This window comes from Odontesthes bonariensis, chromosome 14, assembly GCF_027942865.1.
Source record: "Odontesthes bonariensis isolate fOdoBon6 chromosome 14, fOdoBon6.hap1, whole genome shotgun sequence".
Lineage (NCBI taxonomy): Eukaryota > Metazoa > Chordata > Actinopteri > Atheriniformes > Atherinopsidae > Odontesthes > Odontesthes bonariensis.
In genome coordinates, this window is record NC_134519.1 from 4,878,287 (window position 1) to 4,895,376 (window position 17,090).

At 43.6% G+C, this 17,090-nt stretch overlaps 1 protein-coding gene across 2 annotated transcripts in view; it reads right to left on the minus strand.

Moving 5' to 3' along the window:
- Positions 1–907: 907 nt before the first annotated feature.
- Positions 908–17,090, minus strand: part of larp4b (La ribonucleoprotein 4B) — a 68,167-nt gene continuing 51,984 nt past the window's right edge. Inside the window, exons 10-17 of one of the 2 annotated variants that reach the window (XM_075482657.1) lie at positions 16,024–16,230; positions 13,837–13,940; positions 12,824–13,087; positions 11,636–11,660; positions 11,281–11,451; positions 8,787–8,983; positions 8,582–8,693; positions 908–6,510 (exon numbers count right to left, since the gene is read on the minus strand). In XM_075482657.1, the coding sequence (XP_075338772.1) occupies positions 6,169–6,510; positions 8,582–8,693; positions 8,787–8,983; positions 11,281–11,451; positions 11,636–11,660; positions 12,824–13,087; positions 13,837–13,940; positions 16,024–16,230 (1,422 nt within the window). In that variant the 3' untranslated portion in view covers positions 908–6,168. Of the gene's footprint in view, positions 6,511–8,581; positions 8,694–8,786; positions 8,984–11,280; positions 11,452–11,635; positions 11,682–12,823; positions 13,088–13,836; positions 13,941–16,023; positions 16,231–17,090 lie in introns of both variants that reach the window. The other variant, XM_075482655.1, reaches the window with a different exon arrangement.

Here is a 17,090-nt window from a genome sequence, read left to right on the forward strand (position 1 = left end):
GGGCTCTGGGGAGGATTCATCCCTCCATCAGACCTGCTGCCACTGATTTTCAGCCCACTTCTTGTGTCCTTTGGCACAGCTCAGCCTTTTCTGTCTGTCACACTGTGTTATCTTTGCTGTTTTTCACAGATGCAGCTAAAGAAATGGGAACAAATGATGTGTCTCTGTGACAGGCTGCTGGGAACAAAGTGCCTAAAGATCCAGTTTAAAATGGCTTCTTTGCTAAGTTGTCTGTTCTGTGTGGACACAACACTGGTTCATCCCTTGAGTTAAGTGGCTTAACGAAGAAAAACTGGACTGAAAATGAGGAAAAAAAGCAGAAAATGTCCAAAGAAATACATTGAAAGAGCTTCAGAAAGTGTTGAAACTATTGCTGAAGATCACTTAAGCTGCTTGGATGCAAAATATAAAAGAAATAAGAGGTGTCTCATGACCAAGATGCTTCAAAAACCACATAAAATACGTAATATGGCTGTCAAAGTCACACAAATGTAGATGGAAATTAATTGTTATACAATAAATTATAATTAAATGTCTGTTTCTGTTCATTTTAGGCCACTATTTGAGTTAGGAGCCTTTTTCCTGCCTGAATGGTTCATAGCTCAGAGTTAAGTGGCTTAATGAAGAAAAAATGGACTGAAAATGAGTGAAAAAGCAGAAAATGTCCAAAGAAAACTCAGGACACTGTTAATCAGGACCTAAATCTGGCTGCTTGGGAGGAAAATATGAGACTTTTGCTCAGAGATCCCTCTAATGTCGGACTTTAGGTTGATGAACGTTCAGCTCTTCACATGCAGAAGTTTTAAATCAATCAACATAACTGGTTAAAAACAGAACAAATATGAGAATCCGCACAATAAAAACTGTTCAGACAGACCATAAAACACATGTAAGAAAAGACAGCGGCTCCTGAAACAGTGCCTAAATCTTTATTTTTCAGTAAGCTACATTTTTTTCTCCAAATTAGACAGTTTTACATCATGACACGAGAGTAACTTAAATTATCTATAGCCGACATTTACGCTTGATTCCAGTCTTGATGGAAGAAAAAAAGACCCAAAAACATAACAACAAAAGGGAACAAAAAAAAAAAAAAAGAGAGAGAGAACAGAACGAAAAACAAAAGAAGCCCTCTTTAATCACAGCCTCCGTGCCACTCGTGTTAGTTTCGGTCCGAACCCCGACACGACGGGGAGTCTTCGATTGTCCACAGCTGCTAGCGTAGCACAGTACGAGTGTTAATGAGTTAAACCACAGTGAGTTGATAAAGAATCTGCTTCCAGTCACTTTTGTGCATTCATTGTCATATTTTTTTTTGATAAACAAAACAAAAACAAACAAACAAACAAAAAAAAAAATCAACCCAGAGGGGTCGATTTCTTTCAGACAAAGATGCGACCCTTTAGGGGCGGTGGGGGGGGGGGGGACCAAATGGCACTGTCAAAAATGGGCTAACGAGGAGGAGGAGGCGGCCGACAGGCTGATATGAAGTGTGACGCTCCATGCAGAAGTCCACGAGTAAGAAGAGCTCGTTCAGCCGAGGCGTGCGGAGCGGGTACCGTCCAGTCCGAGGTACCGCCCTCCCCAACAAGAGTCCCCCCGATTCCTGGGTGGTACATTTACTTATTCCACACATGCACACATTCACAGTCCAGCGGCGCTCAGGTTTAGGAATCGGCGCCCACGTTGGAGGCCCGGGAGCGCTCGTACAGTCAGTGGTGTCACGTGTCCTCCAGTAACAGGAAAAAGAAAAACAAAGTTTTAAAAAAACACAAAAAAAAAAAACACATGAAAGATGAAAGAAAAGTCAAAGATGGCGAGCGCGCAGCTACGTATGTACAGGTTAAACTGCCCAGTCCAGGTCGTATAATGGCACCGTTGTTGGGTTGTTTTTTTTTGTGTTTTTTGCCACATCAAAACGCAGGTTTGAACAGACGGTCGCTGCTCCGTATGTGCCAGAAAACTCCCCGTGAAACAAAAAACAAAAAACAGAAAAATAATTCCAGTAGAGCGCGGCGAGCGTCTCAACTCCACCAAAAACAAAACAAAAGAAAACCATTTTGTACATTAATTTCTCAGGAGAAGAAGACATTTAGGCTGATCAACATCAACAGGAAAACCTCAAAAGAAAATCAGAAGAGGAGATTAGTACAAAACACCCACGTTTTTTTGGCGGGTTTACGGATGTGGACGCCCCCCCCCCCCCCGGGTGGGAAACTCTTTGCTCAAACTGCCACAAACCAGCTAAAAATGTACACTCTCACGGGCCCGGGGAACGCCGCCTCGCCCGGCCGGCGTTCGGCAAAGACTTTCCACCCTCGCTGAAGCTTCGCAGGGCGCTTCTTTCCCTTTTACATCGTCCGTGGGCGCCGAACAGCACGGGGGGGCAAAACTGAGGCGTGTCCATCAAGCATCGCTCTTTGCAACGGCAGGTCAGGAAGTCGCTCTCTAACGAGCCCCCCCGCTAACTTCTGGGCTTCCTTTCTGCTTCCCCCATAAGGAAAACCCTGTTTTCCAGGTCCAGGCCGCTCTCAAACCAAACCAAAGACCCGTGAAACACGGTTGGGAACGACCTAAACTCACTGGCGGCGGCTGTTTTCACCTTTTTTCGTGAACCGATGGGACACTTGAGGATCTAAAAGCGTCCAAAGTGCCTAAAATCGTGTTCTTGGAATGTCGGGGAAACAGCAAAACCGCCTCCAATCACGCCGAGCGGACCGATTGGCGCCGCCTGGGCTTATACGTCTTTCAGGAAGGCGGCGTTCCCCGGCGAACGCCAACAGGATTCAGCTCCGATTCAAGTACAAATACCGAGTTCAACAAACAGGTAAACGCCGATGAGCTTTCAGGAGCTGTTGGTGGATGTTTTACCGCTCCACAGGCCCCGCCCACCCGCCTTCAGACATATTTACCCCCCCAAATATGAACATTTTCGTCCCTATTCTTGTAAATGTCGCCTCGCCATCTGACGTGGACACGATGCAGTTTGATTAAATAGTCGTATACGCACGGACGTGTCACAGCTATAAATGGTACGTTAAGAGTATTAGTGTTAAGATCTCCCATCATGCCTTCTGCTCGAGTTCATCTCAGATATATACGTAGTGCTTTCAGAAACTCTGGGAAAACTCTGAGAAACCAAAGCAAAGTTCCACTGAAGGCGCACAAAGAGCGAGAGAAAGAGGATGCTGGTTGGACACTCAGCTTTGTGAGATGCTCGTCGGTTACCGCGGGAGGAAGGGGGCGGGGCTACGGCCAGGTGAGACCGCCCACAAAAATGGAATGCAAAACAACAAACAATCAACAGAAACGTACAATCAGACGACCTGCCGAGCGGAGCAGAAATCACCCAAAAACATCCAAAAAAAAAAAAAAAAAAAAAAAAAAAAAAAAAGTTAAAGAAAAACAAAAAAACGTCTCCGAAAAGCACAACAAACACGTTTTTTTTTTTTTTTTACATCCTACATCCAGCTCAACAGCGACATTATAGTTAACAAGGATCAATATATTTTTATAATCATTTTAAGGTACCTCTTATATTTTTCTGAGTATTTACAACTGTACAAGCAAAGCACACACTTCAAAGTGCACAGGTTTAATACAGTATCGACTAGTTGCATTTACAAGGTTTACCCCCCCCCGTCCCGTCCCTCCCCCCTCAAAAATAAACCACCTGAAACTACCGAACAGGGAACCTAAAGAACAACCCAAACGATTCGTACGTTTTACAGAAAGAAAGTAACTGCTGCTGGATTCGCTTCCTCAACGCTTTTCGGGGGGGAAATAAACTCTATGCTCATCTCGTATAAAAGTTAAGGCAAAGTCATTTTTCAAGTTTAAATAAAATTCAAGTTTCTCGAACACTGGATGGATTCTTTTTTCTCTTTTTCCAACATTTCGCTCGTGTTTTTTTTCTGTTTTTTTTTCCATTCTCCCACAAAAAAAACAAAAAAAAGGAAACTTAATGATATTTCTCATGAAATAAACAGCACTGCTTCATATAAATAGGCGGATATGGTTGTTTTCAACCCTTTTTTTTTTAACCATATTTCCACTGATGAGGAGAAAAGAAAAAAAAAAAAAAAAAGAAAAGAAATCAAACCATCCAAGTGCGTTTCAGTCCTTCAGAAGAGTTTTAAACCCAACTCGAGCTTTAGGGTCCAAATCAGAAGCAGCCATCAGCATCCATCCGCCTTTAAAGGAGTGGGATTACCCAGAATGCTTTGTGTTGCAGGAAGACTTGAGCAAGGTTTCCCGCGCAGGTGATGTGTGTAGTAAAGTGGTTTATTTCAGGGTGAAAACTGGGAAAGATTAACCTGAACGCACGGCTGATGGAGGCGGAGTCACATCCGGCTCTTTGTGCCCCAGAAACTCTCGTTTAGACATTTTTTAGAATGATAACAGCTCGACTTTTCTTTAAATATTCAAAGATTTACTGTCAAATATCCCAGATTTGATTGGTTACCTGCTACAGTCGACAGACTGGAAGTCTAACCTGCGTCCCGGAGGGTGCCCTGGGGTGCTCCGGTCAACCTTTTTTTCCACTTCTTCAACGGTTACACACTCAGAGGAAGTTAAAGAACTGACAAAAATCAGGACGTAAAAAAAGACCCAACGACCCTGCCGAGGAAGGAGGAGGAGCCTAAACACGGAAATATTTAAAAGGACGTTTGGTTCTCCGTTCACGTTCCAACTTTGCCAACTACATTCCAAAACAAAAAGAAATCCACCTTCATCGCCTCGGGTCGAATACAAAAATACTTCAGGTGGTCTCGACCTTCTCACTTTTCCATCTTCATCGGTTACGCACAGAAACACTCACAGCTGACTGATACGAAACCAAACGCCAAACTCCAAACTCCAAACTCACTGCAGGTCTGCACAAGCACCAGCTGCTTCAACGCAAGAAAAAAGTGAAACGATCCGGAACATCCGCCCTCCACACGCGTTCCACATGCATCCAACAAGGCAGAACGACGAGAACAAAAAGGCTTCGACGGGACGACGGTCCTGGAAACCCGAGCCGGGACCACCGGGACCGAGTCCGCTCGCCGTCTTCGTGTCGGACAATCAAACAAATTTGCCTGCAAGTCTGAGAAAAAACGCCAACGGTACGAGTAAGTAAGGTTTGGCGGATGTAAATCAAGTATTTTGACACGCACACACACACGAGGAGTAGAAGCTGATTCCAGGACTGGAGGTCTAGCACCGTGTCTTTGAGAAAGAACTAGAAGCGTGTGAATGATTCTCCGTTGTTGGCGGCGTGCCAAACCCGCCGATAACGCCAACAGGAAGTCAGAGTGACGGCGCGCCGGCTCGGCTTTTTACCACAACGAAATGCCAACAAGGTTTTTAAGGTTCCTGAACAGCTAAACTAAAACAAAAAGACTTCAAACTTCCAAACAGATTGATCAATTCCTAATCCGCCTTTAAGAAAAGTTTTCGTTGGAGTCGTTAGATACAAGCTGTCGTTGGTAAAAAAACAAAAAAAAAACAACAACAAATCAGCACAGAGAGGCGGATTAGAGGAAGAAGACGCCGCCGAGGCGACGCCCAGCCGTGATAATCAGTAACTGTACCAACAGTGAAAAAGAGTGTGAGTAAATCAGAAAAACAACAATGGCCGAAGCCTTCTTCTGTCAGGGTGTGGATGTTAGGTTGCATATGGGTGCAGAAACGCGTCGTCTACCAGTAATGAACCATAATTAAGCTACATCAAGCTGCACGGCGGTGCCACCCGACAAGCAGACAAACCCGTCACTATGGAAACCAAAACAAAAGGGAGTTCTTTCCCAGCATCCTTTTGGGGGGGTTTCTTCCAACAATGCCCTGCTGCTTCACAACAAAAGACCGATTTTAATCCCACGAGGCCAGAACAGAGCGGGTAAATCTCAGTGTTGGTTGTCCCGACTCGACACAAACTCAAAGTAAAACGGGAAATAAAAAACAAAAAAACAGCAAATAAATAGAATAAAATGAAAGAAATGGTGCTCTACATGCACAGTAAAGTGCTTTTTGTCTGCAAGCCCTGATCCAGAAAAGAAGGCGTCCTCTATGCTTGTTTGTTACTGGTGGTTCTGGGATTCATGAGGAGCCCTGACTTATTTTCCTTTTTTTCAGACGCCTCTGTGGAGCGCAGTGGGGGGCCGAGGAGGACCGGGAGCCGCCCTACTGCGGGGACTTGGGCGGGGTGTTGTTGTGGGGATCTTTGCTCGGGGTTTTCCCTGGATGTGGGGGCGGGGAGGCCCACCGCCCGGCTGGCCTCCGGGCCTCCTTTAAGGGTCTGCCTGTGGCGGCGGCGGCCGAGCCGGCTTTGGAGCAGGGGTGGTATGTCTCTCTGGCTTTGGCCTCCCCCGGGGGGGCGGCGGGGGCGTCAGTGCACTTCCTCTCCTCGGCTGCGGGGGCAGCGCCGGGTGGCTTGGCTTCCTTGGGGGTCGGCGGTTGCTGCGATGATGTCGGGGAGTCCTTCACCCGCTGGCAGATCTCAGCGTAGGAGGGCTTCCTCAGCTCCTGAAGGGAAACACAACAGCTGTAAGAGCACGGAAACCCGAGGGCTGGGCAACGATTAAAATGTTTAATCTAATTAATCACATGATTTCCTTGATTAATCACGATTAAACGCATTTGTACGCAAAATCCAAAAATGAACCAAAATGTGAAAGAATTGACCACACTGGGGGGTCCAAAAGTCAAAGCCTGTGTTCGAAACTGCATACTTGTCCTACTACTCATACTAACTTTTTGAGTTAGTATGCCAGTTTGAGTAAGCGAGAAGTTCCCGGATGCATACTAGATTCTCCTAAATGTTGGGTATGCATCATGAGGTCACTACTCATACTCAAACTACCCAAGATGCAACGTAACGTGACGTCGCCGATCGTCATTTCCTGTCAAAACGGCAGTTTCAAGCTAGCTACAACGAGGGTAGGTTCACTTCCTGTTTTCAAAACAAAAGCACCAATTGTATGGTAATGGCTTTCCCTATGATAAAAGGCAACGGGTATTTTATTTTGTGAAAATAACAGGAAGTGCGTTGCTCACTGCGGCTAGCTTTAGTAGCGCCGAATTCGTGGGAGCAAAATTGTAAACAGCCGGTATTTTGTCAGGTTTTCAACACGTTGGGGATCTAAACGACTACTTTCTCACCTGAAAATGTTTCAAATGTTGCTAAAGTTTACAGAGTTTAGAGCTTAAGGGAAACCAGCTTCAAGCCGGCTGATTTCGGCTCGGGCAGGAGCGAAATGCATTGTGGGTAAATGCTCTGCATACTGTCTGATCGATTAGTATGTGGTATGAGGTTTAGAACACAGCCTTAGAGTCGTACTGTCCACATGCAGAGCACTTTAAACCTGTTTGATTTAATCCAGAAACGGCTTCATTTTGAATTATATCGGTGCTTTTTGTGCATATCATCGCAGAAGCCCCGATAAATCTCCATTTAAACAGTTTTAATTGGGCTGGGCAACGATTAAAACTTTTAATCTAATTAATCTCATGATTTCCCTGATTAATCACGATTAATCGCATTTGTACGCAAAATCCAAAAATGAATCCAAAAGTAGCGTATAGCTTTTAGCATTTAGCTTTATTTTAAATGTGCTGCCATATGAATGAAAGTGCCATAACATTTGTTGTGCAAACACACTTTTAACATCAGCATCTTTCTGTAGTTTTTATGTAGAAGCCTCGCTCCACTGTCTGTTTCCTTGAATGACTTGCTGCTATCAGTTGTGTGTTTTGCCTTTAAGTGATATTTCAGACTGGAACTACTACGCTGAGAAGACAATTCAACTTGGCAGTGTTTACAGATGACTTTGGTTCTGTCGACTCCGCCGTCTGGAAGAACTTTAAAAGACAACAAAGCAAGGCTGCACAATATCTCCATTGATAAAATAAATTCACAACTCTACAACATAAAAATTCATAAAAAATCATGTAGAATATAGCATATACTTTGTTGTCTACAGTAGTAGATCAACCCTCATCTTACTTTGAAGCTCCCAGATCAAGGAAGTGACGTTGACGCAGCTTTAGCAGCAGAAAAGCTATCAGGCTTGTGTTGATAATAATAAACTCCTGGACTATGTACAAACTTCCAAATGCATCGTTTTGTGAGTACAGACCATATTTGTAATACTGTAGAAGTTTGGTGTCATGACATGTGATTTTAGTGTGGTAATTTTGGAGATACTGCCAGGTTCCATTAGCGCTTGTACTAAGCTATTCGGGATAACTCAGTAACTCAGCTGATGTTCGGCCAATATCGGAAAAACTGCGGGTGGGCTACTTGGCTGGATATCACGGTTCAAATGACCCCAGGTTGAATCTACTCCGGAGTATCGCTTTAAGTATTCACACCGAGGCCTGCGGCTGCTTAAAGATTCAACTTTCTCTTCTCGAAGGAACAAGACTTAAGGTTTTAAATCAAATCAATTCGTGGATGGTGAAGAATTACGGCTTCAATTAATCTTCTGTGGATGAGTCGATCGATCTGTTGGTGACGGAGGCGTCCGAGGGGCAGGAAAGACTGAAAAAAGGTCCGGGGTCAAGAAGAAGAAAACAAAGACGAATCAATACTGACTGTGGCGGCGCCGTTGACCTGCACCGATTTGCTTGCAGTGGACAAAGTGCCGGGAACTCGCTCCACGGACAGCTGCACCTCCTTTGGCTTGGCCTCAGTCGCCTTCACCTCCCTGAAAATAAAAACACAAACGGGAGAAAATGGCATCAAACCCGGTCAAATCAGCGGCTACGAAGCTGAGCTGCACCGTCGGAGCGGGTCTTACGCTGCTGGGACAGCGGGGGCAGGACTCTGCGGCGTGCCGGAGGTCGGGGTCAGTGTCGGGGTCGGGGTGGAGGTCACGGTCGGGGCGGTCGGTGAGGGCTGGAAGTTTGGGGGCAACGGGGAGCTGATGGCCCGGAGGCGCTCTTTAGGAGCCGCTGGGGAGAGCGCTCCTCCACTGCTGGAGTCAGCACTTACATTCTGTTCCATCAACACACAAACAAACAGGAAGACGTTTAAGAGAAACACCGGATTAAGTTCAAAACTTTACACCAACAGGCCAGAAACAGGACTTCCTGCAGTGTTACAGTCATATTTACCATCCTTTAAAACTACTGTTGGACCGTTATATTCGACCTGCTGTGAGTCGTACAGTCAAAGTTTGTGGAATGTGTGAAAAGTCGCCTCAAAAGGAACAAAACTCTCCATTTATATCTGACTGTTGACTAACCGTAAAGCACTTTGATCAACAAAGAGGAATAAACATGATCCTAACCCCAGATAAACTCAGTAAACATGACTCTAACCCTAGATAAACTCGGGGAACATGACCCTAACCCTAGATAAACTCGGGGTACATGACCCTAACCCTAGATAAACTCGGGGAACATGACCCTAACCCTAGATAAACTCGAGGAACATGACCCTTACCCTAAATAAACTCGGGGAACATGATCCTAACCCCAGATAAACTCAGGGAACATGATCCTAACCCTAGATAAACTCTTGGAACATGACCCTAAGCCTAAATAAACTCGGGGAACATGACCCTAACCCTGGATAAACTTGAGGAACATGATCCTAACCCTAGATAAACTCGGGGAACATGACCCTAACCCTAGATAAACTCGAGGAACATGACCCTAAGCCTAAATAAACTCGAGGAACATGACCCTAACCCTGGATAAACTTGAGGAACATGATCCTAACCCTAGATAAACTCGGGGAACATGATCCTAACCCTAGATAAACTCTTGGAACATGACCCTAAGCCTAAATAAACTCGGGGAACATGACCCTAACCCTGGATAAACTTGAGGAACATGATCCTAACCCTAGATAAACTCGGGGAACATGACCCTAACCCTAGATAAACTCGAGGAACATGACCCTTACCCTAAATAAACTCGAGGAACATGACCCTTACCCTAAATACACTCGGGGAACATGATCCTAACTCTAGATTAACTCAGTAAACATGACCCTAACCCCAGATAAACTCGGGGAACATGACCCTAACCCTAAATAAACTCGGGGAACATGATCCTAACTCTAGATTAACTCAGTAAACATGACCCTAACCCCAGATAAACTCAGGGAACATGATCCTAACCCTGGATAAACTCGGGGAACATGATCCTAACCCTGGATAAACTCGGGGAACATGATCCTAACTCTAGATTAACTCAGTAAACATGACCCTAACCCCAGATAAACTCAGGGAACATGATCCTAACCCTAGATAAACTCGGGGAACATGACCCTAAGCCTAAATAAACTCAGTAAACATGACCCTAACCCTAAATAAACTCGGGGAACATGATCCTAACTCTAGATTAACTCAGTAAACATGACCCTAACCCCAGAAAAACTCAGGGAACATGACCCTAACCCTAGATAAACTCGGGGAACATGACCCTAACCCTAGATAAACTCGGGGAACATGACCCTTACCCTAAATAAACTCGGGGAACATGACCCTAACCCTAGATAAACTCGGGGAACATGACCCTAACCCTAGATAAACTCGAGGAACATGACCCTTACCCTAAATAAACTCAGGGAACATGATCCTAACCCTAGATAAACTCGAGGAACATGACCCTTACCCTAGATAAACTCGGGGAACATGACCCTAACCCTAGATAAACTCGAGGAACATGACCCTTACCCTAAATAAACTCAGGGAACATGATCCTAACCCTAGATAAACTCGGGGAACATGACCCTAACCCTAGATAAACTCGGGGAACATGACCCTAACCCTAGATAAACTCGGGGAACATGACCCTAACCCTAGATAAACTCGGGGAACATGACCCTAACCCTAGATAAACTCAATAAACATGACCCTAACCCTGGATTTACTCGAGGAACATGACCCTAACCCTGGATAAAATCAATGTCACACTGCAGCTGCAGAATCTCAGTCTGGAACAAACTGACCCAGAAACAAAAGGGAAACTCTGGCTCAAATATCAAATATAAGCAGCTTTCAGCTGGAGAAACTGGTTCCTTTAGTTGTGGGAAACCAAACCGAAGGCGCATGTGAGCCCATCAGAACGCCACAACGCTGACGAGTGGAGCCTGGACAACAACATACAGAAGAACTGCTCGTTCCAGCGGGTTTGCTGCCATGTTCAGGTTTAAATAAACATCTTATTTACTCTGTGTATTCTTCAGTATTTGTGCCGAGCAGAGGAGCAAAAGGGTGACGCATACATCCCAAAGACTCAATAATAACGAACAGAATTGAAGGTTGTGGTGTTAAGTTTTACCCGTTCCTTGGTGGGTCCAACAACCACACTGGTGGCTAACCGGTTGTCGAATACGTCGTCGGTTTTGAGTTGGCCGGCTGCTCCGGGAAGCGGAGGAAAGCTGGAGAGGCCGAGCTCAAAGCTCGGAGATGGAGGTTTGGGAGGAGGAGGCGGTGACTGGGGAGCCACTCTCTGCGGGGTAAACGCAAAGGAAACGGGGTGAAGCCAAAGTGACAGACAGCAGGGGGTATGGTGACCGCTCACAATGCTCACAGGGACGGAAAACACGAGGAATTCATTCCCTACTTAAGTCACTTTTAACTGAAACTGTTGTACTGGAACGTAAAAGGGGAAAAAAAAAAAAAACAGTACTTACTGTAAACTTTTCGTCCCTCTTTTTCCTAGAAGCAGAAACATTTTTCCTTTAAGAAAGAGAACATCTCAATTTACAAACATCCCTCAAGGGGACTCAACTTTACACACTTCTGACTGTTTCATGGATCTGAAGAGGTGCTAGTGTTGCTTTCAGAGCCTCTTTGGTGCTATATTTTCAGAGATGGGACTAATCACACATGTGCAAGTCTCAAGTGAGTCCCAAGTAATTTTTTCTCAGGCAAGTCAAGTCCCGTAACAGGGCAAGTCAAGTCAAAGTAAAGTCACCTTATTATTGCAATTTTACCTGCAGAATCTGATCTTAATAAAGTGAAAACACAAAGACATAAGTAACTGTCAGTAAACATCATTGGCCAATGTGTCCAACCTGTCCACCCCGTATCATATCAAGCTAACGTTAGCTAACTACCGACTAGGCTAACAGGATAATATTAGCTAATTTGACGAGCACTTACTGGTCAGAATGGATCTTCAGATGAGGAACAAAGTTGGAAGTTATGCTAGATGCTTAACACTCAAGTCCTTCAAGTCATCGTGTCTCAAGTCAAGTGCCGAGTCTTTAACTTCCAAGTCCGAATCGAGTCTCAAGTCTTTTGTTTTTTCTCAAGACAAGTAACAAGTCATCAAAACAGCAACGAGTCGACTTGCAGGGTGCTTGCTCTTTTTCCAAATTAAAATTCCAGACTTTTTTAAAACTGATATTTTTTCCCCCCAATTAACTTTATGTACTTGTAACTTGTGTGCCTACTGCCTACTTCATTGGTTGAGACTGTACCAACTGTGTTTATTAGAAATGTTAATTTTTATAGGCTAGTATTCAACGAACAAATGCATTATTCACAGTAAATTATGCTTTTACTGATGAAAACGTTTCAAAACATGAAAATCACAAGTACATGAATTTTACATCAAACAAGTGTCACAAAAACTATCTATTAAAAAAAAATGAATGGATGTAGAATTCAGTCTCTTCACTCACATCTCATCCCATTAGGCTAATACAGCACGTGACCAGTTAGTAAAATTATAGTTTTATAGCCTACCTTCCCATTTCTCATTTCACAATGCCTTTCAGCATACTGTAAAATTCTACCATACATTTATTTTCCATACTTTATTAAGACTTTCACACAAAATTCAAGACTTTTCAAGGTCTGGAGGAGAGTCCTACCTTCCTCTGCCGACACCCAGGGAGTAGTCTGTGGTGGCGGGCTCTGTGACCCGCCCGGTGCCCCCGGCGTCTCTGCGAGGAAAGGCCGCAGTGGAGGATAACCTGGTTCTGGGCTGGCTGGTGGGAAGTCGCGTCGGCGGGCTGCTGCGAACCCCGTTGAGCCTCTCGCTGGGGAAGCTGGCGAAGAGCCCGGGGCTGTCCAGGAGCCCGGTGCTGCGGTCCGCCGTGGGGATGGTCGGCCTCAAGTGAGGTTTACTGTGATTCCTGCGGGAACATTTGAGTTAAGAGTGACGCGCTGAAGAGGAGAAAGTCTGGAGAATAAACTCGTGCACGATGCTTCTGATGTTCGCTTATTGTAGACCAGTAAAAACCACACGACAGATACAAGAAAAGAGCTTCTGGATCACTTTAAATACAAGTCCTGCTGATTTGTTTAAGGCGAGACGTTACAGGTGAATAGGGTAATATTTTAAAATAACAGATATCACCATGAAACTTCCTCTGTTGATTACTTAAACAAGTATGAAAAAAAAAATGTATTACAAATTTTAGAAATTTGTACGTTTAATTATGTAAATTAGGCATTATCTCATTAAATATGCGCAAATTCGCGTATATTTCCGGAAGATGGTTCTGAACATATGATAAAGCCAGGTGCAAAATTCTTTTTTTCATTTTGTTTACACACAAAATGAAAAGAAAATTACAGAGGGATTTCAGGATATCTGCTTTCATTTCCTAGGAAATCAAAATATACTGTCCATAACCTTAAAAAGCATTGATTTTCGCCATATCTTTTTATTATAATGTCACATAAATCAGGCCAGGAATGATTTATCAACAAATCCTTCTGTAAATATCTTCAGAATAGTGCTAAGTGTATAACTGGAAAGTTTGGTGTTAGTAGGTGCTCCATAGGCTGAGATATTGATAAGTGATTTTGAGAAAACAGCATTTAAAGATGCCTTGGGGCAGCTTATTCGATGGATTTGTGGATGCTCGCGGTCACGAACCTGTTCCTGGGTGAGAAGTGTCTGACAGAGAGGTGCGACGTCGCTGGTTTGAAGTTGTGGGATGTAAACCCGTTGATGAACTGGTTGTTGTGAAACGGGGCGACCTGGTGAATAAAAACAAGACAAATCAGTGGAGTAAAACTACAGAGAATAAAAGGAGGGAACGGGATGGTCCAGTCCAGGTGGGACCTTAAACCAACGCTGGAAGGAAGAGTGGGCCAACTTATCGCTGCTAAAGCTGCTGGATCAGGGGTTCACTTAGTTTTTCACACACTGCTTCTACTTTCTCTCTCAGTTTTTGTCACATGAATAAAATAAATAAGCAAGTCTAACTTCAGAACTGAGTTATTGGCATACAGCATACTTCTCCTACTACTCATACTAACTTTTTGAGTTAGTATGCGAGTTTGAGTAAGCGAGAAGTTCCCGGATGCATACTAGATTCTCCGAAATGTTGGGTATGCATCATGAGGTTACTACTCATACTCAAACTACCCAAGATGCAACGTAACGTGACGTCGCCGATCGTCATTTCCTGTCAAAACGGCAGTTTCAAGCTAGCTACAACGAGGGTAAGTTCACTTCCTGTTTTCAAAACAAAAGCACCAATTGTATGGTAATGGCTTTCCCTATGATAAAAGGCAACGGGTATTTTATTTTGTGAAAATAACCAGAAGTGCGTTGCTCACTGCGGCTAGCTTTAGTAGCGCCGAATTCGTGGGAACAAAATTGTAAACAGCCGGTATTTTGTCAGGTTTTCAACACGTTGGGGATCTAAACGACTACTTTCTCACCTGAAAATGTTTCAAATGTTGCTAAAGTTTACAGAGTTTAGAGCTTAAGAGAAATCAGCTTCAGGCCGGCTGATTTTGGCTCGGCAGGAGAGAAATGCATTGTGGGTAAACGCTCTCCATACTGTCTGATCGATGAGTATGTAGTATGGAAGTATGCAGTATGTGGTATGTAGTAGGCAGTATGTAGTATGCAGTATGTAGTATACAGTATGTAGTATACAGTATGCAGCATGTAGTATGTAGTATGCAGTATGTAGTATACAGTATGCAGCATGTAGTATGTAGTATGCAGTATGTAGTATACAGTATGTAGTATGCAGTATGTAGTATACAGTATGCAGCATGTAGTAGGCAGTATGTAGTATGTAGTATACAGTATGTAGTAGGCAGTATGTAGTATACAGTATGTAGTATACAGTATGTAGTATACAGTATGTAGTATGCAGTATGTAGTATACAGTATGCAGCATGTAGTATGTAGTATGCAGTATGTAGTATACAGTATGCAGCATGTAGTATGTAGTATGCAGTATGTAGTATGCAGTATGTAGTATGCAGTATGTAGTAGGCAGTATGTAGTATACAGTATGTAGTATGCAGTATGTAGTAGGCAGTATGTAGTATACAGTATGTAGTATGCAGTATGTAGTATACAGTATGCAGCATGTAGTATGTAGTATGCAGTATGTAGTATACAGTATGTAGTATGCAGTATGTAGTATACAGTATGCAGCATGTAGTATGTAGTAGGCAGTATGTAGTATGTAGTATACAGTATGTAGTAGGCAGTATGTAGTATGCAGTATGCAGTATGTAGTATACAGTATGCAGCATGTAGTATGCAGCATGTAGTATGCAGTATGTAGTATGCAGTATGTAGTATATAGTATGCAGTATGTAGTTTGCAGTATGTAGTATACAGTATGCAGCATGTAGTATGCAGTATGTAGTATGTAGTATGCAGTATGTAGTATACAGTATGCAGCATGTAGTATGTAGTAGGCAGTATGTAGTATGCAGGATGTAGTATGTAGCATGTAGTATGTAGTATGCAGTATGTGGCTTCGAACACAGCCTAAGACACAGTTACAATATCTAAGATTATTTTAAACTATTACTTAAAGTCAGTGCTGCTAAAAGTCGCTCGACAAGCTACTAACTCGCAGTGAGCTTTAGTCTTTCACCTCCTGCTTTCTGCCTTAGTTTAGTTAAATATCTGAGGCTGTATTTACTGAGTTTAGGACCTGAAACAGGGCGACGGCGTATAAAAGAGAAAGTGAAACGTGTCCCTGCTGTGGACTCGTTTCCCCTCAGACTGAAGCTCCTGAAAGTTTCCAAACCTTTTACTCTCAAAGCCTGCATTAGATGGGAAGTTATTCGCGGAGCGTCTTACCAGCGCGGGGTCGATGAAGCTGTGCGTGGTGGACCAGGCCTGCGGCGTGATGAGGCTGTACAGAGGGAACTGCTGCTGCGGGCTGTAGACCGGCGGGATGTAGTAGGATGTGTAGCGCTGCTGGGCGTACGGGTTCACCTCCACCGGCCGGTATCCGTTCTTTGGCATGAAAGTGTTGATAGCGATTGCCTTCGCCTTTATCCTCGCCTGGTGGGGGGACAACGCCGTCAGGTACTCACAGAACAGAGACGACCCAACACACGATGCGTTTTTCAGATAGGCCTGCAGCTCTAAACATTTAGGTTTAATCTCAGGCTTAATCTCCAATAAAACCTCAGTTTTCTCAGGTTTAATCTCTAATAAAACCTCAGTTATCTCAGGTTTAATCTCTAATAAAACCTCCGTTATCTCAGGTTTAATCTCTAATAAAACCTCCGTTATCTCAGGCTTAATCTCCAATAAAAACCTCGGTTATCTCAGGTTTAATCTCCAATAAAACCTCAGTTTTCTCAGGCTTAATCTCCAATAAAACCTCGGTTATCTCAGGTTTAATCTCAGGTTTAATCTCCAATAAAACCTCAGTTATCTCAGGTTTAATCTCCAATAAAACCTCAGTTTTCTCAGGTTTAATCTCTAATAAAACCTCAGTTATCTCAGGTTTAATCTCCAATAAAACCTCAGTTATCTCAGGTTTAATCTCCAATAAAACCTCAGTTTTCTCAGGTTTAATCTCTAATAAAACCTCAGTTTTCTCAGGTTTAATCTCTAATAAAACCTCTGTTATCTCAGGTTTAATCTCCAATAAAACCTCTGTTATCTCAGGTTTAATCTCCAATAAAACCTCAGTTATCTCAGGCTTAATCTCCAATAAAACCTCAGTTATCTCAGGTTTAATCTCCAATAAAACCTCCGTTATCTCAGGTTTAATCTCTAATAAAAACCTCAGTTTTCTCAGGTTTAATCTCCAATAAAACCTCAGTTATCTCAGGTTTAATCTCCAATAAAACCTCAGTTATCTCAGGTTTAATCTCCAATAAAAACCTCAGTTATCTCAGGTTTAATCTCTA